The sequence below is a fragment of the Talpa occidentalis genome, unplaced genomic scaffold (assembly GCF_014898055.3).
Source record: "Talpa occidentalis isolate TD23 unplaced genomic scaffold, MPIMG_talOcc4v2.1 talOcc4.10, whole genome shotgun sequence".
Classification (NCBI taxonomy): Eukaryota; Metazoa; Chordata; class Mammalia; order Eulipotyphla; family Talpidae; genus Talpa; species Talpa occidentalis.
The window spans coordinates 50,929,849-50,956,720 of NW_023600993.1; the positions used below are offsets into that span (position 1 = coordinate 50,929,849).

The 26,872-nt window shown below is 39.1% G+C and overlaps 1 protein-coding gene across 1 annotated transcript in view; it reads left to right on the forward strand.

Moving 5' to 3' along the window:
• FRMD4B (FERM domain containing 4B) overlaps window positions 1-26,872 on the forward strand; it is a 179,373-nt gene that overhangs the window by 47,764 nt on the left and 104,737 nt on the right. The window contains exons 2-3 of the mRNA XM_054691932.1: window positions 6,263-6,355; window positions 20,179-20,263. Coding sequence (XP_054547907.1) covers window positions 6,263-6,355; window positions 20,179-20,263 — 178 coding nt within the window. The remainder of the gene's footprint in view (window positions 1-6,262; window positions 6,356-20,178; window positions 20,264-26,872) is intronic.

Genomic DNA, 26,872 nt, shown 5'->3' on the forward strand with positions numbered 1-26,872 from the left:
TTAATCAGGCATAGAGTAATCTCATGAATGGGTTAATTTGTTTTTAACACCTTGTAGTTTCTGTTTATTTCCATCCTGGGTGGGCTGCAAGACCTCCCAGAAATGACAGCAGGCCCAGAACTTGAGTGGGTTGAGCCAGCTGGGCAGCTGAGTTGTCCGGAGAGGTAGAAAAATCCAAAAACTTATGCAAAATATACAAAAAAAATCAGACTCAGAATGGCTCTGAAATAGAGTTTGACAAAACAGAAAATGCACTTGTTATCACCCACCTCACTCTGAATCACAGATTTATCTGTTCACTCGGCCACCCTTTGAGAACCTGTACGGTCAGTCCCCTGCTGGACAAAATAGGAAATGCAGGTGTCCAACAACCAAGCTCCCACTATGAACGACTGGTTCATGCGAATCAGTGATTAATCACACACACAGAGGTCAAATCTGTATGTGAATGACGTAATAGTCAACATTATAAGACATAATACATGGCTAAGTTATATGGTATAAACCATAAGTGCTATTGATTCCAATATAGAGATGACATAGAAGCTAAAAGCATGAATATTAGAGTAAATTTTTCATCAAAAAAATATTTCTTGAGTGCCCATGAGATACCAGCATAGTTATGGTTATAGGTCTCAGGGATCAACTGAAAACAACACAAAGTTCTTACTTTAGTGGAGTTTATATTACAGTGGTATGATCTAGCAGAATAAGAAAACAAATAAAATGTTTTGAAGAATATAACATAAGAGGCCACAATCATCATCATAATCAATAAGAAACTAAGGGTAAGCTTTAGACAAGGGCCAAGAAGATTTCTATAATAAAAAAGCAAGTGCCAGCTCTATGGAAGTCTGGGGAGGCATTCCAGAGAAAGCCAGCACAAGATGGGTTGAGTTTGGTGTGTTTGTTGTTGTGATTATCTTTAAGAAAAAAAGTCAAGATAAGGGTTGAAAGTGAGGCAAGAGGTAAATATTTAAGAATCTTGGTAAATGTGCAATCTTAGTCCAATTATTTAACATCACCAATACTTGATTTTTCTCTAGACAGTGGGCATAATAATAGTACCCAAATAGTATGTACTATATAAGGCTCATAAAATAGGGTCAAAGTATTACCATTAAATCTGGTAAGATATGCAAAGTCTATAGCACAGGCACATAATAAAAGGGGGCGATCATCCTATGTGAGTAATCAGTGCAGTAAGTGTTCAGAAGGAGACTGAAGAAAGACCAGGATAGAAGGATAAGTAAAATTGGACTGGCAGGCCAGGTAGACTTTAGAAGAGGAAGAGGAGATGGCATTCCATGGAAGATTCATTTTGTGGGCTGATGCATGAGTGTGGTCATGATCATGAAATTCCCCCGCTGGTGAGGAGACTGGCCTAATGGTAGAGTAAGATGTAAGAGACAAGATCAGAGTGAGTCTGGTGAGTCACATAGGATGGGGGAGGTTCCCTGGGGCCACTGGAGGATATTAAGCAGAACAGTGACATGATTTATGACTGGAGTCACCAGTCCCCCAGGCTGCATGGCTCATGGTGGCCTGGAAAAGGGGGTCCTGACCACATGGAAGGCTTTGGGAAAGCTCTAAGGTCAGGTATGCATAAACCAGACAGCATATAAATCAGACATACAGACTGCAAGACCTTCTCTTTGGAAAGAAAAGGCATAATATAAATGACTTCCTAAATGACTTGGGCCACCCTTCCCCTCATTTATCCTGGGATTTCTTACTGAATACTCTAGTGGAAGAAGACTGTCTTGCTCAAGTGTCTCCTCCAGCTGTCTCCCTTGGATACAGTGGCCAATGGCGAAAGTCTTTCCAAGAAGTCTGGCTTCAAAATGTCCTTCCTGTACTTGCCTGTGAAAGACAGCAGCATCTATTTTTGAATTATGACCAGTTTGGAAGGTTCTCCCTGGCTCTAGCTGTGTTTATTTTCAGAAGAAGTATGAGCTGGGCTTTTGATGGCGGAGGTGGGGAGGAGTAGGAATTGGCTATTTCTACCTTTCTGGGGAACAGGCCTGGAAAATTGCTTCTGTCTAAGGGTGTCTCCCTGGAATGTCTTGGTCCCAAGTCTAGTTCTTTTTCTTTGTCTGCTAAATGTTTTTGGAAAGTACTTTCTTCCAGCACTTCCCTCCCCTACCCCGCATAAACCACTGAGTCGGATCTCTCCCAAGATGCTGTCTGAATTGCATTTTCCAGCCTAGATGCCACATCAGCCACTTGCCTTTGACCAGATTAAGGCAAAGCTAAAGGAACATTTCATCAGTGAAACTAGCTACTGTGTCTATACTTTTCTCCACAGGCCAAGAAAAGAAATAGAAAAATAGAATTGTGTGGGTACATAATAGAAGTAGTGATGGTGGCCCACAAAAGCAAATTCATGGTTCTATTAGAGGGAGTGGGATTACAGTTGTCAGTGCTTTCTGGTATTCCATGTGCCTGGGGTGTCTTTAACCCCTAGAGGGCAGTCATGGACCTCTTGAAGCAGACACCCTTCTGTTCTGCATTATGTCCATCTCCCTCAATCCATTTCTTTTTTTTTTAATGTTTAACATTTTTTAATGTTTAATTTTTTTGTTCTTTTTTATTTTATATATTTTACATCATTTTTCATTTTTGCACAATGTATGCATTGCCATCTTGTATATTCCCCATGCAATTCCCACCCCCTTTATTTTGACCCTAATTCCTCATCCCCTTACCCCACCCCCCCCCCGAATTTGTCTCTGGTTTATAGTTGCTTGTTGATTTTGATTTTTACTTCAGTGTAATTATTTTTTCCTGGTCCCTTATTTAGGTTTTCTAAATTCCTGCTATGAGTGAGACCATCCGGTATTTTTCTTTTTCTTTCTGGCTTATTTCGCTGAGCATGATCCCTTCCAGCTCCATCCATGTTGCTGCAAATTGCATGAGTTTATCTTTTTTGATTGCTGAGTAATATTCCATTGTCTATATGTACCACATATCCAGTCATGTATTTTTGGGCATTTGGATTGTTTCCATAGCTTAGCTATTGTAAATAGTGCTGCTATAAACATAGGGGTGCAGGTGCCCTTTTGAATTAATGGCAATCCATTTCATTTTTGTCTTGCCCTGTTTTGAAAGATTCTGCTAAATCAAGTTTGTTTATGTTCAGTTTCTCTACCTTCCACATATAAGTGAAACCATCCCATACATAGGAAAAACTGAGCAAAAGGTCAAAATAAAAGACAAAACTAGCAAGCTGACCATAGATCTGAGGCATACAGCAAGGGGTCTGGGGTGGGGGGCAGAGGTCAAACAAAACAGGGGAGAGAAGAGCACAAGGGACTGTGGTGATGAATCATCATTTATATGGTGGTGGGAGAAGTGGGGGGGGCTGCACCTGAGGGGAGAAACCAATTACTGTGTAAAAATGAACAACAATGTAAGAAAATAAAAAAGAAATTAATGTGGTAATAACTGTAGACATATGCAAACATACTAAAAACCATTGAAATGTATACTTTAAATGCAAAAAAGTAAGTTTGTTTATTAAGAAATGACTAATGTATATTTTACAAGGCAGTAATGACTCTCGCATGAGCATGAGATGATGGGCCTGGCTCATACAATGCTAGCCAAAAGGGAAACTTAGTGTAAGGTTGGCTTGCACAGCCTGATAAAGATGAAGTTGTAGACTCAGCTGTCTTTTTGAGGTATTGATTAGATCGATTATATTTGCTGATGGAAAAACTTGACAAAAAAACAAGTTATAAGCAGTAAGTGCTTTTGATCGCAGTTTAATCCCTATGACTATGAAACAATGTTAGTTAACCTTGGTTATATACCTAAGTGATAGAATTATGGGTAATTCTCACTTTTTTGTATTTATGTTATCCTATTGGTAAGATAATGGATTTTTTAAATCTAATTTATTTATAATTTTTTGTCAAAATTATATTACATGTACATATAGAAGCATTTAATATGTTTGAGGCCTCCCCTTGGATACCTCTTCACTCCAATTAGTTTCTTCCAAAGGGTTAACCCTGTTAGAACATCTTCTATATATCTCTAGGATGATATCTATGAATTTTCACCACATATAATAGTGTTTTGAGTTAGTCTCTATGGTTTATATAATTGATTTATTATACCACTTTCTTTAACATTCTTGGACATCTTTCCTATATAAAAGCAAAACAGTCAAATTGAAATTGATCTCATTTTCTGTAAGACCACTTTTGAGACCTGATACTACACAATATTATGTATTTTAAGATACACATTTGAATATCATAAACATAGCTTATGTCTTTAAGTCAGCACAATATGACTGAAAATGGAGTGCAAAAATCTCTTAACTTTCCGGTCCCCTATCTTCCTATATTTTTACACATAAAAGTAGTAGATCTGAGGCAACCTGTTGGCTCAGGGGTTAAAGACAGCACTATCAAGCTATTGCCAACCACTGCAACATGAGTTTGATTCCCAGCCAGCCAGGGAGCTACCCACATGGCGCAGCAGACCTCTCCTATCTCGCCCTCTGCTCCCCTCAGCAGTGCATCTCAGTGAGTCCTCCTGTTCTGTTCCCTGATCTCTCTCTGGTGGATCCTCTCACTCCCCTGAACCTCAGGACTGTACCCCAGTTATTGTATGCATAAATAAATAAATCTTCAAAAAAAAAGTAGTAGATCTGGAACATCTCCTATGTCATTCACGTAAGGTTATTTATCTCCATAATATAATTTCAAAGAAAGCTAGGGACATTTGTCAGAAGCCTCACCATGTAATTACATGAACTAAGGCACATTTTTTTCAGTGAAAACATTAGTAAGTGACAGATATCAACAAAAAGTCTCTTTATATTTCCCTCTTTATTCAATGTTCTGCTTTCAAATACCAGTTCTGCACTTTCCTTGCAGACTTACGTAAATTATAATGTTAGTATAAAAATTCCAACTTGTTGGTTGGCACAGAGTAGTGGCTCAATAAGGGGTGGCTATTATTACTACTACTATTGCTGTTTATGCCCATTTCTATCTACTTACAATGAATACAACTTAAAGTTTTCTGGGTTTTTAAAAAAATGTTTACTCAAAGATAAAATAGCTTTGGAAATGTCTTCTAGTCCATTTAGGGTTTTTTTTTTAATTATTTGACATCTCTCCACTATCACATATTCTTATGTTTGATGTAAGTGAGCAAAACAGAGTCTCTGCTCTCTGCGAAATTATACTCTAAAATGGATGAACTTTGTTGGACATTCCTAAAAAAAAGTCATACTAACAATCCTGAGCCAGTGTCATAAATTCATTTGATCCCTGTAAGGTCAAAATTTAGGGAGGACTATTTATACCCATGAACATTATGAGCATCTTAAATAAATAAACAAATACAAGCTTAAATATTGGGAAGTCCCTAATATGTATGCATTATATATAAAATATATTACATATTATATACTTAGGTTATGTCTATATGTAATGTATATAATATATATTATATTATATTATATACATATAATACATATAATATAGCAAAAAATAGCAGCCCTAGAGAGTATGTGATACTATATGTTTTTAAAGCTATAGTATTGTTATCTGGGTCTGATTTCATTAAACCAGAAATTTTTCTCCTCTTGACTAATTATTTATTTCAGATTTAATAAGAATTTAAAGATTTATATATTAACATCTAGGTTTTTACCTCTAAAAGCAACCACTATTATCAGTTTATTTTTCTCAGATTTTATATTCATATAAAGATATTTTACATGAAGAGAAATATGTAAAAAGAGATATATAGCTGTTATATATTTATACTTTTTAATTTAAAAATGATGAGATACTGTTCTCACAATTATACATCTTATCTTTCCATTTAATATATTGGAAACTGAAAATTGTTCAGAATACGCTTGTAAAGATACACTCCATCTTGTGTATAATTGCTTTGCTTTTCATTTCTCAGTTTAAATTCCCTTGTTCAAATAATCCCTGTTGGACATTTAGGTTATTTTGAGCCTTTTAGATATTCAATGCTACAGTAAATAACTTTATACATGGGCTTTTTTTTTTTTTAACATATGCAAGTTGATCTTGATAAACTACTGGAAAAGAAAATGCTGGTTCAGTGCAGGTGCTTTTATAATTGGTACAGAAATTGTTAAATTGGCCTCATTGCCAGTTGTAGCAGGTTACACTCCCATCACTGTCTGAAAGTAACTGTTTCCCCACAGCCTTGCCAACCCAATAGTTTATGAACTTTTCTCTTCTTCGCTTTGTCCTTACAGAGGTCAGCAGAAGTGGCTGCAGTTAGATCACCGAGTTCTTGACCATGATCTGCCTAAGAAACCAGGCCCAACCATCTTGCACTTTGCTGTGAGGTATGTACTCACGGGTGCCTACAGCACCCCGCCTCCTGCTCTGCTATTGTAGTGAACATGTGTGGTGATCAGAGTTAGAAAATATAAAAACAGGGGACCTATTAAATTCAGGATGGGGGTGGGCAGGGAAAGGGTTCGTGCACAGCAAAATTGGTAAGGTTTTATTTCTTAAGCTATATACAGGAAAACCTATTATTTAAAAGAGATTTTCTGCTGCCTTAGTTGGGACCAAGTTACCATAGATACTGTATAGGTCTTTGAAGGTGAAGGATAGAATCACCTTCCTCTAGTCCTGAGAGCCCCTTGAATTCACTTAGCTGAAAAACATAGGTAATATATTTTATAAATAAGCCTGTTTCTGCTCAACATAATTTTATGCTTTTATAATGTAAAATATGGCAAACATTCACTATTACATTTTATGTAGAAATGTTTTCTAGACACTGGAAATAATTTAATTCCATTTCATGCAAATAACAGTGCAAAAAGCAGAATTCCACTTGCATCCAGAGACACAGCTGAGAATAATGTAAAGTCCTGAACTTCTCTGAACTCTGCTCGGGCAGGTCACTTAACCATACATACAGACCTCAGTAATTCTTAAAATGGATGTCTTCAACTGAATCAGTGGTTTCTTAAAGCTAGCCCATGCTGGACACATTTTTTGCTTTAATTATTCATAATCTAAGATAAAAAGTCAAGAAAAGGTAACACCCATTTTCCTATATATAGATTAAGAAATAAAACCTTACCAATTTTGCTGTGCTCTTACCCTTTCTCCCATATCCTGAATTTGATAAAAATTTCATGAAAAATTTTGTTTTCCTGATCTAAGCCAAATATGGTAGAATAAGCTAAAGTAGTAGATTTCTCATAAATTTAAATATATTTTCATAAAGCTCAATCGACCTAAAGAACTGTTCTATATTCTGAGCTTATGTATTTTTTGGATATTGAAATATTCTTTATAACCTGGTGGTGGAAACTTCTTGCTTTTTTCAGGGGATTTATACTCTATTTGTCAAAACTCTGTCAATTTCTGCAAATGCTTTTTTCCCCTCTTCAGTCTGCCCCATGAAATCCAAACATGCGGTAATAAGATGTTCTCCTTTAAAAAAAAAAAAAAAAGATATTTTGATGTGAATTGGTAGTGATTATGGATGAGAGCTGCTCCTTACTTGGTAAATAAAATGTTGACAACCCCTAATTTATTTTTTCTTACCACCACAAATCACAATTTTTAAAACCCAGGATGAAGGTAGTATAACAGTAATTTGTCCAGGAGCAATAGCTGATATCATATAGTTCACAGAAATGCTAAAGAAAAGGGCCTCCCCTGACGGCGCAGCGTTGAGCGCTGGTTTGCGAAGCTGCCCGCAGCCTTTGCAGTGCTGGTTCTGCAGCTCCAGTTCGACCCCCGGCCGCCTGCGAGGGTCCCACATGGCATGACAGACCTCTCCTGCCGCGCCCACTGCTCCACTCAGCAGTGTGTTTTGTCAGTCTGCCTGTTCTGTTCCCCGCTCTGGCTCTGGTGAATTCTCTCATCCCTCCCACGCTTCTGACTGTACCCAGTGCTTGTATAAATAAATAAATAAATAAATAAATAAAAGAATAGCTATAAGAAAGAAAAAATCAAAATCAACGAACAACTATGAACCAGAGACACACTATGGGGGCGGGGGGTGGCAAGGAAAGGAAGGATTGGGGTCAAAGTAAGGGGGTTGCAATTGTATGGGGAATATAAAAATAAAAATTAAAAAAAAAAAGAAATGCTAAAGAGAAACAGGAGTTCTGGAAAGAATGTGAGTGCTTATGGCTATGGAAATGAGGATAAAGATAAACACAAACCAACAAGCAATAAGAAAACATGCATATTAGTAATTAAGTAGCAGTCAGAGAATAGAGATATTTTATTCTGGTACTGTGTGGGAGAACTGGTTACATAATTTTTTTTTCCCCAAAAATTTATTCTCTCTAAAAAATTTGAATTAAAGACTGAAGATTCCTCTCCATCAGCCTTTCTCCCTTACTCCTGTCATCAACGCACGTATCTTCTTAGACAAAAATAAGAATGATAAGCTGTTTGGTGACTTAATTTTTATTTTCACTTGAAGATTTTTCCTTGAGTGTTTAAAGATCTACTTTATTTCTTTGCTTGTCCATAATTTGGCTATCCAGTCTCACTATTAAGCATTTAGACAGCTTCCAATTACTTATATTCAGCTTCAGGTCGCAGTTAGCCTCCTTGCACCTATGTCTTTGTGCACGCAGTGTTTATGTCACACAGCTACTCAGTGAAAGCTTTGTGCCTGTGCAGGATTTTCAAGTACTGTTTATTTAGTCACCAGATTTCTCTACTAGTTCATTGACAGCTAATATCTGGCCCATTTTTTGGTCTCAAAATACCAAGCAAGAAAACCTTGTCTTCCCTCTCTGCAATCATGCTATCTCTTCAAAGCAGGTTCCTGAGATTCCAGAGTGGCCTGCAACTTGTTCGTGAGTTTCAGCACTTACCTAGTCACTTGGCTTTACTTTCCCTTAATGACTTGCAAGTTAAACCCCTTATCAGGTTTTTAATTATTCACGTAATTCTTCCACCCAACAGTGTAGTGAGATCATAATAGTTTTTGTTATTATTCCCATTAAGTACTTGTTGTTACTCCAATCTAATTAAAGAAATGATAAGGCAAAAGCACACACGAAAGAATTAAATGAACTGACCCAGGTCACCAAGTGGAATGTAATTCTTTGGAAGTCTTACAAATGAGGTGGTTCTGCAGCCCCATGAGTCAGCTACCTCCCAGAGGACCTCCAGTCCCCTCTCCTTTTAGAAAAACAGAACCATTGGTGCACTTAGATCCCAATAGTCACTGCCACCAATCCTCTAGATTGCTACTGAAGAATCAAATCAAAGACAGCATTTGTTTATGTTGGGATATTGAGTCACTAAAAGAACCTCTGGAAATATGGAGGACCTCTTCTGAAATCAGGGTCAGTGCCTCTGACATCAGCAAGAATTGCTGTATGAGCTGGAGCAGGGCATACCAAGCCCCTCATTCAAGGTGTGCTGTTGCTGAGCAGTTAAATGCGCAATGAGAAGGAATTTCCTTCAACTGTAGCATATTGTAAGGAAGTACATTATTGTTATTTTTAATGCAAACAGTTTGAAATATCCAAATGCCAACTGTGGAGATAGATTCAGTAAGTTACAGTATTTTTACAGGGAACAATTGATGGCTTTAATGAAAGAGATAAGATGAAAGAGTCATTATATTTCAGAGCTTCTCCAAGGGGGAGGGGGGTGCATATTTGGATCATCCTGGAAATTTTCAGAATATACTGTCACACCCCTCTGACCTCCAAACCCCTTGACCCACCCACATTCCTGACCCTGATTCTGACACAGTGCTCTGGACATGGTGAATGTGGTCTTGGGCAAGTAGACTGTGTGAATTAAAGAGATTGGGGATCAAAATAGTGTTGTAAACTGTTAAGCAAATATAAGAAAAAAATCTTTAATTGTGGCATTTATGAAAAAGAAAAATACAGTTTTACTCTCAAGAAGTTTCCTCTCTATGAAAATGTAGCATTGGGGCCTCCCCGGTGGCGCAGTGGTTGAGCGCTGGGTTGCGAAGCTGCCCGCAGCCTCTGCGGCGCCGGTTCGATCCCCGGCTGCTCCCCGGCCACCGGAGGAGGGTCCCACATGGCGCGCAGACCTCTCCTGCCGCCCGCTGCTCCCCTCAGCAGTGTACTTAGGTCCTTCTGCCTGTTCTGCTCCCCACTCTGGCTCTGGTGAAGTCTCTCACCCTCCCGTGCTTCTGACTGTACCCAGTGCATGTGTAAACAAAACAAACAAATAAAAAAAAAAAAAAAAAAAAAAAAAACATGCCTCTAAAATGTAGCATTGAGGGCCTCCCCAGTGGCACAGCGGTTGAGCGCTTGGCTGCAAAGCTGCCCGCAGCCTCTGCAGAGCCGGTTTGATCCCCAGCCACCGGCGAGGGTCCCACATGGCGCGCAGACCCCTCCTGCCGCACCTGCTGCTCCCCTCAGCAGTGTACTTCGGTCCTTCTGCCTGCTCTGCTCCCCGCTCTGGCTCTGGTGAATTCTCTCACCGTCCCGCGCTTCTGACTGTACTCAGTGCTAGTATAAATAAATAAATAAATCTTTAAAATGTAGCATTGATCCTGTGGCAGGCAGTGGGCTAATATTAGACGTGTTACTAATTCCTTTGGTAAACACTGGGGTGCCACAGATTTGGGGGTGCTTTCTCCTGGTACTAACCCCCAGGATAGAGGGAGCAACCCAGAAACACAGGCTGCTTCTGCAAGGAGGAAAGAAAACATTAAAGTTTCTTCCTTTATAAATTTAGGATGAAACCTTTGCCTTTTCTTCAGTTATAAAACCTCCATGGCATGTGTGACACATGTGTGTATAATGGTCCCATAATTTATTTGTGCATCATAATTCATTTAACCCATTCTCTCTTTCCATATGAGTTCAGACTCTCCCCCAGGTTATTTGTGGAGCTTCTCCGGGCTGTGGCTTGTTATCTGTTGCTATAAATTATCTTCCACAAACACATGTGCCTCTTTGGTAATGCAGTGCAGATGTGAGTATTTGAAAAGCCTTGATAGTGAGGAGCACACAGGCATTTAAATCTGAGAGCAGGGACTTGGTGTTACCTCATTGGAAAAGCTCCCATGGCTGGGGGAAAAGGGGAGTGCAGAGTTGGCTCAAGCTGGTACCAGCCAGCTTCACCACAGCCAGGATCTTGGCATCTTCACTCCCCTTATTTTTCCAAACACCTTTTGCTTTTTCTTTTCTTCTGGTCTTCCCCCTTCTTCATCCTCTTTCCAAATCACCTTTGCTCTGCCCCAGGACTGTAACTGACCACTCAGAGCTACCATAAGCATTGTCTGTGACGCTCAGGGCTGGGAACCTGGAATTCGTGTAAGAAACATGAAAATTTTCTGTCACAGTTGCTACAGAGAGCTCCTAAAAGACTGCTGAGCACCTTTTCATCATCCCCTGACCCCCTGACCTGCTTCTGAAACATTCTGCCCTTATAAGTTAAATTCAAGGAAGCATCATGACTACAACCCATGGCTTCTCAGCATTAAGAGAGACAAATACATTGACTACAACGTACCAGGCTGTAGTCCAGACTCTGATGAAGAATGATATTTATTGATATGGAAAGATACTCCCAATATATCCCAGGGAAAAGAAAGTATGTGCAGTATGATCACAGCTTTGTAAAACAATACTAAATATGCATAGATGAAAGGTCTAAAATGTCAACAGTAGTTAATCTGTGGGTAAAGATTATACAAATGATTTGTATTTATTTTTGTATATATACACATTCAGTATATATTCTTTTTGTACATATATATTCCTACAATTAACATATTACTTGAGCATTTCTTTTTATGTACATGTGAGGAATGATAAAAAGAATAACTCAGGGCTGGGTAGCCCTGATAAAAAGAATAATTCAGGGCTACCCAGCCCTGAGTTATTTTAAAGCAATCAAAGAGTGGGTAATTTACATTAAGAAAAGGACTGGAAGGTTTATCTCTTGGCAAAGGAATGAAACTAAAAAGCCAGAGAAATAACTGATTCCTCCCACTGTAGGCTCAGAAAAGTCTATGGGGGGAGGGGGGCCAGTCAGCTGGAGGGAGCTCGTTGCCCACACTTCCACCTGAACAAACTATATCCCAGAATGGAGGGGCTGCTGCTGCCTGCCTTATAGCCACAGTGACCTCCTAAGTGGCCCAGCTGGACAGAGTGACTAAAATTACCACAATGACTGGATGAAACCTAGAATGAGGCATTTTAATTTACCCTTACTGGCCACCAGTCTTGAGCTTTCAGGCAGTTCATTTGCAGTCTCCCTCTCTGAGGCTCCAACAACCTAATTCCATAGGAGAGTTCTAGAAAAACACAGAATCCTTCTAAACGCATTCTCAATTCTGATTCCAATTTGTCACAGGATTATGTTTCTGTAAGCTCCCTCGTCAAATATCAGACATTGTTTGTGGGAGTCACTCTTCCCTGTATTCCTTCCTTGGGGTAACATCAAAAAGACAGAAGGAAAAAACTAGGATTGTGAAGGGTGATAAAAGTTGTGGGATGCATGGGGGCCTCCCTGGTGGCGCAAGGGGTTAAGACGCAACCTGTGAAGCTGTCCGCAGCCACTACAGCACGTGTTCAATCCCCGGCATGCCAGGGAGCTACCCACATGGTGCAGCAGACCTCTCCTGACTCTCCCGCTGCTCCTCTCAGCAGTATATTTCAGTAGATCTGCCTGTTCTACTCCCCACTCTGTCTCTGGGGAATCCTCTCACCCCCCGCCAACTCTGGCCTGTACCCCAGTTCTTGTATGCATAAATAAATAAATCTTTTTATAAAAGTTATTTAAAAAAAGCTGTAGGATGCAGAAGTTAAAGGCTTTGCCTTTAGTGCAGGTTTTCTCAATAGCAGCACTGTTGGCATTTGGGGCCCAATAATTCTTGCTGTAGGGAGTAATACTATGCTGCAGGACAACAGCAACATCCCTGGCCTCCACCCACTAGATGGCATAACACCCTTTAAATCATGACAAAAACAAATATCTTTTTTTTTTTTTAAAGATTTATTTATTTATGCATACAAGAACTAGGTTACAGGCCAGAGGTGCGAGGGTGAGAGGATTCACCCGAGACAGAGTGGGGAGCAGTATAGGCAGATTGACTGAAAACACTGCTGAGGGGAGCAGCGGGTGAGAAAGGAAAGGTCTGCTTCACCATGTGGATAGCTCTCTGGCCGACCAGGGATCAAACTCATGCTGCAGAAGCTGTGGATAGCTTAGAACCTTGCGCCACCAGGGAGGCCCAAAAAACAAATGTCTTTAACGTGACCAAATGTACCTCACTCCAAACATTGAGAACCGGATTTTAGTATTGTTCTTGGATTCAAATACAATTCTTCCACTTACTAGCTTTGTGACTTTTCTACGGGTCTGTCCCTCAATGATAAAATGGATCTGGAGCTGGTGGTAGTACAGAGGGTTGTTGGAAGATTATGCATATTTTGACATGTAATATAGACCCTCAATAAATGTTCAGTTTTTTTTTTAATTTCCTGCTTTTTTTTTAAAAAAAGATTTATTTGTTTATGTATACAAGCACTGAGTACAGTCAGAAGCATGGGAGGGTGAGAGAATTCACCAGAGCCAGAGCGGGGAACAGAGCAGGCAGCCTGACGAAATACGCTGCTGTGGGGAGCAGCAGGCACAGCAGGAGAGGTCTGCGCGCCATGTGGGACCCTCGCAGGCGGCCAGGGATCGAACTGGCGCTGCAGAGGCTGCGGGCAGCTTTGCAGCCCAGCGCTCAACCGCTGCGCCACCAGGGGAGACCCATGTTCACTGTTTTTTGATTAAAAATAATAGAGTGCTTCAACCACATGTACAGTGGAAAAGAAAACTCCACAACATGAAGTGCAGCTCTTGACTAGGGAAGGTTTGGGAGTATCTGACTTGGATCTAACCCATTTCCTAGGTAGGGGTTGAATGGTTTGTCTTCTTCATTCACCATGTCCAGCCATCACCTCCCCATCCAACTGACCTCTCCTGCCTCCCTTCTTAGCTCCTTCTCAAAGATTGTGTCCTTGCTTTCCTCATGGGAGCAGTAGCAGACTGATTAGCTGTTTTGAAGGAAAAAGCAAGCTCTTGGAATTCATATGACTGAAACTCCCGTCCCTTCTGGACAGGTCACAGCAAGGCCCGCATCCTCCTGGGTCTCCCAGCTGTTCTCTGGCCAACTCAGAGTCACATCGTGGGAGAGGAGCAACAGGACAGGTTTCTACAGGCTTAGCTGGAGGGCCCTCTCTAGTTCTCCAGTGTCTATGCCATGCCTGGAAATCCAATAGTGAGGATGAGTTTTCCTGGCAGAGGAGCACATTGTAGAAGCAAATAGTGTTTCCCTTGGGGAATTCTCCAAAACTGTACCCCTCCCAGAGATGAAAGGGAACTTATGGGAGTCTCATAAGCACTGCATAATAGCTTGGAGAAAGTGATGTGCTCAGAGAAATTGAAATACACTTAAATTGTACTGCTGTCCTCAGCATGCATTATAAAATGAGACTATGATGTTGCAAGGTCATTACAAGCAATAAACAGAATGTGGATTAGGATCTGATAGAAACCTACTTAAGCAGGTGGCTACACTGCAGGCCTGAAATTACCACAATGACTGGATGAAACCTAGAGTAAGGCATTTTAACTTACCCCCTTACTGGCTGCCAGTTTCAAACACAGCATTGTTCAGAATGCAAAATAATTGAGCAACTCTCCCAATTCACCTTTTTTGAAGACATCATTCAAACATAAGAAAGGTTCTGGAAACAAAGAAAATAAGCTCACTTGGGGAGAAAAAGAATTATAACTAGCCAGAAGAGCATTTGTTTCACATTGTTTTCCTATTTGGGGTCAAAGCGAACTCTTGTAACATTTTGAGTCCTTGAGAGAAAAGGCTTAAGAAAGATACTGAAATTTCCATTCTTGTTTGTACAGTTAAAATTTTAACTATGTCAATGCCTTTTACTATAGTCTAATTGGTAGAGGAATATTAATATAGTGATAATCAGCACTACCCACTGACTACTGAACCACATACCACCCACTATGTTGAGAACATTGAAAACTCATTTCTCTGGCATGGGAGACCTAGCAGCTAACCCCAGATCCTAAGACAGATCAGTGGTTCAATCTAATTCCCCACTAGTCTGTGGTGTTGACTTTTAAGCATGATAAGTTACTGCCACAAGATAAAAATGTTGGTCACCTACGTGCTAGTGACTGTTAAGAACAGCTCATTCCAGTGTCCTGCTTTTTGACATGCATGTGTTGTTATCTTGGCTAACAGGCCTGCCTCCCCACCAAGCTATCTTTGTCATGTTTTTGAGGTGATGTTCTGTTATCACTGATGAGTGATTACGTGAACACCGTGTCTCATCAAAGAAGGAAAATATTGCTAATAGGAGAAGCACACAGAGTAAAGACAAAATCTTCCCAAGGAAATTCTCTTCACAAGAAATTATCCATATTGGGCCTCCCTGGTGGTACAAGGGGTTAAGACACAACCCATGAAGCTTACCATAGCCACTACAGCACAAGTTCGATCCCCAGATAGGGAAGTGACCTACATGGCGCAGCAGATCTCTCCTGACTCACCTGCTGCTCCCCTCAGCAGTGTACTTCAGTCACTCTGCCTGTTCTGTTCCCCATTCTGTCTCTGGTGAATCCTTTCACCCCCCCAAAAAAAACTCTGGCCTGTACCTCAGTTATTGTATGTATAAATGAATAAATCTTTAAAAAAAAAAGAAATTATCCATATTAAGCTATATGAGGTTTGTCCCCATAACATCTACCTAGTTAGAAAAAAAGTGGGTTTCTTCTGAGGCTGAAAATTTAACATCGTTTTAACAGTCACAAAATCATAGTGAAATCTCTCACAGTAAGCATGAAGAAACAGTATCCTTTTGCAAAAAAAGGACTGAAACAATAGGTCTTTATGAGTCTGGGATAGTCCCTTTCATTCCATGAAGAAGCCCTAGATTTTGTTTTCAATTCATGGTACATGTTGATAGGAGCCTTGTTCGAGCACTCACATACTTTTCATACACTTTATAAATATGAAGTCATAACAATGGTCCCCTTGAGGGAGAGACTGGATTGTGGATTTGGAGAGCGGGTAACCGGATGCCTAGATAGAAAGTTAGAAGGCACAGGGCTGGTTGCCAGAAAATAGTGGGAAACAAGATAGAACCTGTTTACTAGAACTAGGGTAGGACCAGGGGTCTGGGCTTCAGAAACAAGGTGAAGCCAACCGCTAGTTCAAAGGTGTCTGTTCAGAGTTGGACAGGCCACAGACTGATTTGGTTATGAGCCATCGAGCTCCCTCTGTATGGCTTCTTAAATTCTCTGAGACTAGCCAATGGATTGTTCTGGCTAATATACGCTTTCCCTGGAATGCCCTTACTCCCTTCCTTACCTGGTGAACTCATACATTCTTTAAGACTCAGCTCAATTGTCCCCTCTCCTGTGACACTTAGTGCTATAGATTTCAATTTGGCAGCATCTCCCTCTTTTTTTTTTTTAAGATTTTTTTTTAATAGAGGCATGTTTTTATTTATTTGTTTGTTTGTTTTGTTTATACATGCACTGGGTACAGTCAGAAGCGTGGGAGGGTGAGAGAATTCACCAGAGCCAGAGCGGGGAGCAGAGCAGGCAGAAGGACCAAAGTACACTGCTGAGGGGAGCAGCGGGCGGCAGGAGAGGTCTGCGCGCCATGTGGGACCCTCCTCCGGTGGCCGGGGAGCAGCCGGGGACTGAACAGGCACCGCAGAGGCCGCGGGCAGCTTCACAACCCAGCGCTCTGCCGCTGCGCCACCGGGGAGGCCCAGCATCTCCCTCTTGATTCATAAACAGAGTTAAGTGCATCCCTCCCTGGGGCATCCATGGCATTGTGATTGGTTTGGAATATGAACTTCAAAGTCTAATAAACCTTAGTGTGAATCATGTCTCCACGTCCTTTCTGCATGGCTTGTGAAGATGACTTTATATCTCCACATTTTGGTTTTCTAATCTGTAAAATGGGTTCATAAATTGTACCCACAGCTTCTTCTTGTGCTAGAGATTAAATGAGATAATACACATAGAGCTCTTTGTATTGTCTCTAGCACACAGGTAGTCCTGTCTTCATTTGGGCTCTTTGGTGGCCTGCATCAGAAACTAATTGTGGCTAACAAACAAAACAAAAGGTGAACTGGGCCTCCCTGGTGGCGCAGGCGGTTGAGCGCCTCACTGTGAAGCTGTCCGCAGCCTCTGCAGTATGGGTTTGATCCCAGCCGGCCGGCGATAATCCCACATGGCGGGGCAGACCTCTCCTGTCGCACCGACTGCTCCCCTCAGCAGTGTACCTCGGTAGACCTGCCTGTTCTGTTCCCCGCTCTGTCTCTGGTGAATCCTCTCACCCCCCTGCACCTCTGGCCTGTACCCCCAGCTCTTATATGCATAAATAAATAAATAAATCTTTTTTTAAAAAAAAGTAATGTAGCTCAGCATTTTAAAAAAGAAAAGGGTTGGAAACAATAGGAAAATTTGAATGATGACTGGATTTTAAATATTAAAGAATTATTATGAACTTTGTATGAAATTGATTGAGGTTATGTTTTTAATATGATCCTTCTAATATGATCCTGCTAAAGGAGTATCACCTGCTTTTCAAAAGTTTGCACTATGAAACATCACTTTAACCAAAGACTTACATTAGTATGTGTTTTTGCTAACCAAAAAACATTTGTAGAGGATTTCCACTTTTACAACAAAAGTGAAAATAGCACACTCAGCATTGGTTTTACAGCAGCAATGCTAGGGGTAGAGGGACCCCAAGCAGAAGAGTAACCCCACCAGACAGACTCCTTCCCTGGGAACTGCTTTATACAAATTGTGAGCTTTTGACAGTATTTGTGCTTTCACTCTGTGCTACTGTTATTTTAGTTTTTTAGTGTTACTCAGTACAATTTTGTAGATTATTGTGGAGGTCTGGGAATGCTCAAAAAGGTTTGCATATAAACTAATGGTACTTCCTTCTTTTTATGCCCTTTCAGCTCACAAAAGATTTCATAGGAATTCTTTGCTTTGGGGTATTGGGTGAAATCTGTAATTAAAAATGAAAGGAAAAAAAAGAATCAAGAAATCTTGCCATAGAACACAGACCCTGAGTCCATTAATCTGACCTAGGGAGTCAGTGACCAGGGAGATCACTTCCTTTGGAAAAACTTTTCCCTTTGCAACTATTCCAACCTTTTTGAAGGTGTTTCACAGGTTAATGCAAAACCTGTCACCTTCTATTTTTGGTCCACTGATTCTGGTTGTGCTTTTGGAAGCAATAGAAAATAAACGTTCTTCTATATATGTTAGTAGGTAGGGGCATATATCACTTGTCTTGCTTCGCTGCTTGTTTTTATTTTTATTCTTTAACTGGGGAACTTAATTTTTGTTCATGTAAGAGCTTTTTTCTTTTCTCTGTATTTATTTATTGTTATTGAAGGTGGTTGAGCTGCATACAATTATTGAGGGCTTAGCTTTCTACCTGCTTATTAGCATTGTCTATAGAGTGAAAGGGACCGAAATTAAGACTTACTCTTGCCATGTATGTGGATCTCTAACACTCATTTTCTGAAGCTATAAAATGGAGTAATGAAGTATTAGAGTCCCAGGGTTCTTGAATCCCTACCACCACATGCCAGGCACTGCACTTGGCTCTTCAGATATATTATAGTTTGTTTAAATTGCATAATGGTCATCCTAATTAAGCATCATTATTCCTCTCTTTATATACAAGTAATCTCAAAATTTAAGTCACTTACCGCAGGCCACATAGCATTAAATTCTAGAAAATGAATATTTATTAATAATTGTTAATGTTTATTGAGGGTTTTACATATATTATCTCACTTAATCCTTCCAAAATCCTATGAGGTAATTACAGTCATGATGACCCATTTTATTGTAGAAGCTAACTTGCCCACAGCCACACAGCTACTAAAAGATCAAAGTGGTACTCTGTTTTCTACATCTTTCTGATTCCAAACTCCATTTCCCTTCAACTCCTCCTTTTCCTCCCCATCCTTAGTATGTAATTTTCCCTTCTCACAAACCTAACATGCATCAACCTTCTCACTTAGCCGTTAGATAAACCCTTGCAAATGAAGATATAAAAGATTTATTCACTTTCTGGAACTTCCCTTGATGATTCAACATTAGTGGTGGAATTTTTCAAATGATTTTATCTTAATGATAAAATCTTTCAAGGCCTTTTCCTGTTTTGTTTATCAAATGTTTTCTCTTTGTCAAAGGGAAAAATAAAAAGAGTAAATGGCCAAGGTCTATCATGATTTGCAGAGTTAAGGATAGATTCCCCGTGTCACTTTAGCCCTGGTTTTTCTTGTGTGTCACCAGTTTGCAGGCAAATTCTCCTCCAGGTTCCCCTCCCCCACCCCAGCTGTGAGTTGTCTTGGGAATAATCTCTATTCATGCATATTCATTAAACAAGGCTACCATACTTGGGAAAAACTTCTGGGCCTCAATGTCCCTCTCTCCCACCCCAGAACACTGGCCTACATCATTAGGGATTGTGAAAATAGTAGTTATTAAAGACTCTTCTCTCCTCCCCTTCCCACTGGGGCCTGTCAGAGTGCTCCTCAGGATTGAATGAGCAAAGAGGTCCAGGAAAGGGGTTGGGGTGAATGAGGCCCAGAATACTCTGATTTGCATAAGAAAAAGACCAAGATTAAGTACTGTGAAGAGTTTGGCTCCTAGCCAAGGGAAAGCTCTGCAGCCTGGAAGGAATAAGGAAAGAGGGAGGGTGTGATTGAACCTCCCTTGGTGGATGAAGTGAGGTAGGTATGAGGCCCCCCACACCCGCCCCAAGTCTAAAAACCACTGAACTGTTTGTGCTCATCTCCCAGACCATGTGTTAAAGAATAGGTAACACAGATAAAGTTGGCTTTGCGATTGGTAATCATTTGGGGTTTCTATTTAACTCACCTTTCAACATGCAAACAACTATAAAGGATTTTGTACGTGTAAATGTGTATTTCTACATGTGCATATGTGCATACATCCATACGTGTGTGTTGCAGATTTCTTTTGAAGGACAAAACATACAACTATCCCCTTGTTCCTCAAAATTCTCTGCTTTTGTGGAAACTAATGAGGAAATAAAATCATGCTGAGAGAAGGGAAGAAATCTGAAAACTTCTGTACTATTTTGCAGGTTCTACATTGAGAGCATATCATTTTTAAAGGATAAAACCACTGTAGAGCTATTTTTCTTGAATGCGAAGTCCTGTGTGCACAAGGTAAGATGCCCATGGGTTCTGGTCAATGAGTGTTTCTAGATCCCTAGAGTTGTGGGAAGAAATGGTGGTGCCTATATGTTCTTGTTCAAAGGAAGAAAAAAGACCATAATCTTTTCCATTGATATTTTCTGCTCCAAACCATTCCCTTTATGCCCTCTTCCCTCCAAAAAATGGTAGCTCTTATCAGACTCTGTCAGATCCTGAGGGAGGAAGATGACCAGAAGAATCAAGGTCATACACAATCACCTCAAATGACCTCAAAAGATAGAAAATGGATGCAATTGTGATCGAAACCTTAAAAAAGTCAGGCCAGAAATCTTTTTTATCAGAGTATCCCCACATTCACCATAACTCAAAACCCATATTATTTAGGGCCTCCTCCTCAGTGCTGCATGCTTTACAACAGTGTCTCAGTTATCTGTGGTGAGGGAACACTTTATTTTGTCTTATTGTTTTTCAGTTGCATCCAATTCAGGGAGGACACATTGCTTTTGTAAAATTCAATAAGCATGACTTTCTAGAAAAATGATCCCATGCTTGGATTTTGTGCCATGTCAGATTGCTGTAAGAGTTTAAAAGACTCTCAATTTCTTCCTCCTTGTAGACTAGAATTGCTTCAAAGTCCTCCACTCTGACATTCTCAAACCACGCCTTCAGTGAGGGCAGGGAGTCTAATGGGTCGAGATAGGCTCATCTGGAGCCTAACTCCTCCCTTCTAGGTTATGGTCTCAAAGCTCAAGGTATGCATCCAGGCCTAGTGGGAGCACCTTCTGTCATATATATCACCCTAACTCTGAGAGATGGCCAGGGGCAGCCATATCTGTGAAAGACAGGGCGGGCAGGCTGTGGGTTAGGGCACCTACTTTCATACCTTTCCTTAAGGTCCCCAAAAAATGGCCCACTGCACACATAGAGCCTTAATTGGTTAAGACATAGTTGTTATGTTTTGTTTAAAAAAAAAAAACAACAGCTTGACTGAGATATAGCTGACTGTACATACTTAAAGGGTAGAATTTTATAAGTTTAAACATACAATATTCCAGTGAAATGATTACCACATTCGAAATAATGAATATACCCTGCAACTACAAATCTGCTTTTTTCTCACAATAGATTAGTTTCTACTTATTTGAGTTTTCTATAAATGGAATCATACAGTAGGGAATCTTGATGTCTTCTTTCAATGAGCATAATTATTTTGAAACTCACCCATATTGTTGAATGTATCAATAGTCCACTCTTTTTATTGCTGAGTAGTATTCCACTGTATAACTGCTTTGAAGTGTTTATCCATTCACCTGGGTTTTTTCCCCCCATTTTCTTCCAATTTTGTTGGGATAGAATTGACATGGAATATTATGTAAATTTAAGGTGATGATTTGATGCACAATCATATTGCAAAATGATCCATTCACTTCTTGATCGATATTTGGATTATACTAGTTTGGGGACTTCTACAAATAAAACTGCTATGAACATTCATGTAAAAGTCTTTGTAAGTACATGTTCTATTATTTTCTCTTGGGTAAACACCTCGTAGTGGAATAGCTAAATCACATAGTAGGTACATGTTTAACTCTTTAAGGTACTGCCAACTGCTCTCCCTTTTGGTGTTCCCCAAAGGGGTTGTTCTGTTTTAAATTCCCACCAGCAGTGTGTGAGAGTTCTAATTCCTTCATATCCTGTCAATACTTGGCACAGTTATTCTTTTTCATTTTAGCCATTGATAGGTGTGCAGTACTATCTCATGTGGCTTTACTGTACATTTCCCTGGTGACTTATGATGGTGAGCATCTCGAATGTGCTCATTTATATTGATGTCTTCTTTATGTTTGTATCTTTTGCCTAATTTCTACAGGTTGTATGTGTTTTAAATCGAGCTTTCAGAATATATACATTCTAGATACAAGTACTTTATTGGTTATACAGACTGCAAATATTTTCTGCCAACCTGTGACTTGCTTTTCAATATTAACATTGTCTTTCTTTTGGATTTATTATGTATTTTATTATTCCATTTTTCCTTTTTTTTTTTTGTATTACTAGCTACAGCTCTGTTTTGTTATTTCCATGGTTGCCTTAGGTTTTAGAGTATACATTTTCAACTTATCAAATCTACCTTCTAGAGATACTCTACCACTTTACTTGTAGTATAAGAACTTTATATAGCATTATTTCTGTTTTTCCCTTCCAAGTCTTTATGCTATAAGTCCCATAAATTTTACTTGTAGATGGGATCAATGTATGTGATATTATTATTATTGTCATTTTGTAAACATTTGATTATATCTGTCTGCTTTTAAGATTTTCCTTTTATCACTGCTGTGAGCAATTTGATTTAGAGATGACTTAGTATAGCTTTCTTTGTGTCTCTTGTGTCTATTTTTTTTAATTTATTTGTTTTTAACTGAGGTAATATTGGGTACCCTTATCAGATATTACCACCATAGTTTACTAACCACCAACTCACACTTATTCCATCACCATAGACCATTGTGCTGTCTTCCCTCTTTGTTCTTATCCCACCCATTCCCTCCCCCTTGTCTATCATTCTGTAGACAGCTATCAAGGGTTAGTTTTTCAGCTTGCCTTTATCTGACTGTTAATGTGGTTACTTTATATTCCACATATTAGTGACACCATCTGGTATTTCTCTTTCTCCTTCTGACTTATTTCACTTAGCATTCTCCTTTCAAGCTCCATCCGTGTTGCCACAAATGGTATGAATTTATCTTTTTTGATTTGTTGAGTAGTACCCCTGTGTGTGTGTGTGTGTGCACACACATCTTCTTGATCCTCTCATCTGTTCTGGGGCCCTTAGGTTGTTTCCATAGTTTAGCTATAGTAAATAGTACTGCAATAAACATGGGAATGCAAGTTTCCTTTTGAATTAGTATTTTTGAAATTTTTGGATAGATGCCAAGGAAGGGTATTTACTGCGTCAAATAGCAAATCCATGTTTAATGTTTTGAGACACCTCCCTACTGTTTTCCATAAGGATCTGACCAGTTTGCATTCCTACCCGCAGTGTAGGAGGGTTCCCTTTTCTCCACATCCTCTCCAGCATTTATTGTTTCTGGTGTTTTCAAGTTTATTATGGGTTTTTGTGTGGTCTTTTCTGAGTTTTTTGTGTATGTTTGATATCAGGCCTTTGTCAGATATATGGTATGCAAATATTTTCTTCAATTTAGTAGGGCATCTTTTCATTTTAGCTATGGTTTCTTTCCCTATGCAGAAACTTTTTAGTTTGATGTAGTCCCAGCTGTTTATGTTCTCTTTTGTTTTCCTTGTTGTTGGGGATGAATCCCTAAAGGCATCGTATAATTGTTGTTTATTGAATGTCTTGAGTTTATAGTGTGAGTTTATAGTTTTAATCAAAAATTTAGAAATAATTCAGCTATTATTTTTTCAAATATTTTTCCATCCTCTATACCTCTTTTGCAAACTTCACTCACCCATGCAATAGACTACTTGAAATTGTTCCACAGCTCAACACTGTTCAATTCCTTTTGTCTGATTTTTTTCTGAATTTTATTTTGGGTAGTTTCTATTTCTGTGTCTTAAATTTTATTTATTTATTCATTTTTACAATCTAATCTGCCATTTTTCCTATCCAGTATTTTGGAGTTATTATCTTTAGAAGTTTGATTTGAATATTTTTTTATATCTATATGTGACTACTTAACTTTTAAACATGAAATACAGTTATAATAATTGTTTTAATTTCCTTGTTTGCTTATTATAATAATTCTGTCAGTTTTGGGTTGTTTTGACTAATTGATTTTTCTTCCCATTGTGGGTTGTTTTCTGGCCAATTTGCATGTGTGGTAATATTTTGATACTGAACATTGTTTAACTTTATCTTTTTGGATATTCTTTACTTTTATATTCCAACAAATGTTCTTGATATATATATATATTACTTTTGTGGTTCATTAAGTCAGCCTGGATCAGTACTTGTTCTAGAGCTAATTATTCCTATTATTAAGGCGACAACTTCCTGAGTGCTATACTCAATGTCCCATGAGTTATGAGTTTTTAACAGTCTGGCTGGTGGAAATGGACATCATTTCTAACACAGTGCTTGAGTACCAGCTACTCTTCCCTTTCATCCTTTCAGATAGTTCTTCCTCCAACTTCGGATAGCCTCCTTCCATGCATATGCTCATCACAAAAACTCATCTGCTAAATACTAAAAGAAGACCCTCCACAGATCTAGGATTCTCTCTGTGTGCAGCTCTCTTTCCCTGACACTCTGTGTCAGGAATGTTCCACATTTTGGTCTCCTTAGTCTCTCAGTTCTACCTCCTCAACTCAGAGAGTACACCAGATTCCATCTGGGTTCCCCATAGCACAAAGCAGGGGCAGCCATGGAGTTAACTTCACTCATGATTCACTATCTCCTGTTGCCTAATGTACACTATGTTGAAAACTGTTGTTTCATATTTATTGTCTTTTTTTGTTTCTTTTTTCAAGTATAAGGTTATATTAAGTCTCTGTTAGTCCATCCTTGCCAGAACCAGAAACTGAGTTTTTACCTAGTTTATAAGGAAAATAAAATGTTTCTAGCACCAAAAGCTTTATTATAGCCTTTTCTGAAACTTGGACCTCCTTAGGAACTCCAAAGGTTGACTGATATGTGGACACTTATATAGCAATTGCAGTATTTACTGAGTTAGGAAAACATTTTGTAAACCACAATTGGTCATCATCACATATGTAGAGCAATGTAGTTACCCATTGTGATAATTTTCTCTGTCTTTAGATAACATGGGCCAATGAAATAGTCTCCTTGATTGCTCTGCTGCTAATGTAGAGAAAGATAGGATGCAAATTTTAACTCATCAATATCTTTTATATGACCGTTACTGGGATTTTTTTTTTTTAATTTGGCTATAGGAATTCAGAATTGAACATTTTCTAAGTAATATGCAGATGGTTAATAACAATCCCAAGAGACATTACAGAGCTGGTAGCTATTTGGTAAAACAAACTTCAAATAATTTCTTCATGTATGACAATTTAAGAATATTCCACATAAGGAATGAGGCTCATATGAATGACAGGCACAGGAATAAATATATTTTATGCATAGTCTCAAAAGTAGAACACACACAGGTAGGTCATTGACTAGTGAAAGGGAATCACAAATGGTGATAGATCTGATGGTGAATGGGGCTCCCTTCCGCACTGCAGAGACTTCTAATCACCTGTTACTTACACTTCCTCCTTGCCAGATAGTTTTCCCCTACTTCCAACTTTTTCCTTCCACTGAGGACAGAAACATACAAGCAGGAAGAGATGAAAGGCTCACTTACAAATGCTAACCAAGTTGTAATCCATACTTGGTTTGTAAAAAAAAAAAAATATGATTTTTGATGAGGTTTAATATAGTTGCTGAAGCTCTGTGCAGCTATGTAAATATGGAGGTATATTCACAAAATTCAGCCTCAAGAGTATGTCATTTGAGGGCCTCCCCGGTGGCACAGCGGTTGAGTGCTGGGTTGCGAAGCTGCCCGCAGCCTCTGCTGTGCCGGTTCGATCCCCGGCTGCTCTCTGGCCACCGGAGGAGGGTCCCGCATGGCGAGCAGACCTCTCCTGCCACCCGCTGCTCCCCTCAGCAGTGTACTTTTGTCCTTCTGCCTGCTCTGCTCCCCGCTCTGGCTCTGGTGAATGCTCTCACCCTCCCGCGCTTCTGACTGTACCCAGTGCTTGTATAAACAAAACAAACAAACAAACAAATAAATAAATAAAAACATGCCTCTATTAAAAATAAATAAATAAATAAATAAAAAGAGTATGTCATTTGAAACACTGGATGGTTCTCAATATTTGTAAATATCATTGCCTGTACTAAATAATATATAAGCCATTAATGACATTTGATACATTAAAAGAAATATTGTGCTTCATTTATGAGTTTGGGTTTCCCAGATAGTATAAAAAAGGAATAAAAATTTTTTGCTGTGGTTTACTCCAAAACAAACTCCTATATGGTACACAATCTGGTACAAATTGGGCATTCAGTGAATTTTTGTTGACTAATTCAAAATAAATGAATGGATGTTGATGATCAGACTTTGTTTCCCAAAAGTCAACTGAAAACAAAACAACCTGCCTGATGTAGAATTTGATTAGCATTAATTATGAAAGACATTTATAGTTACTGAGAATTGGATATTACCATGCTATAGAGTTCATTTCCTACGTATTACTGAATAACATTTAACCATGCTATAGTAACTCTGGATACAACTTTTGTGAAAGAATGAGAATTATTCTGTAAACAAGAAAATTTCATGTCCAGTCTAATATATTTTTTAAATTGAAAGTCAATATCCTAACATTTTAAAAACTTCAATAGTCAACTAGAACTTTCTTTAATCTTTTCACATGTCAATTAAAAGTCAATAGCAATCTTATAAAAAAAACTGGTTCTGATATATTTCAGCCATGACGCCTTTGTTGTAAGCCAAACTTAACCGTAACTTAACCGCAACAAGGGCTAAGTACATGTAAGAATATTGAGTACGTGTAGCTGCCAGTACTGTTTGAGGCTGTTTATAACTGAAAATACTTGAAGCATTTCTTGATTTTTTTAAATCCCAA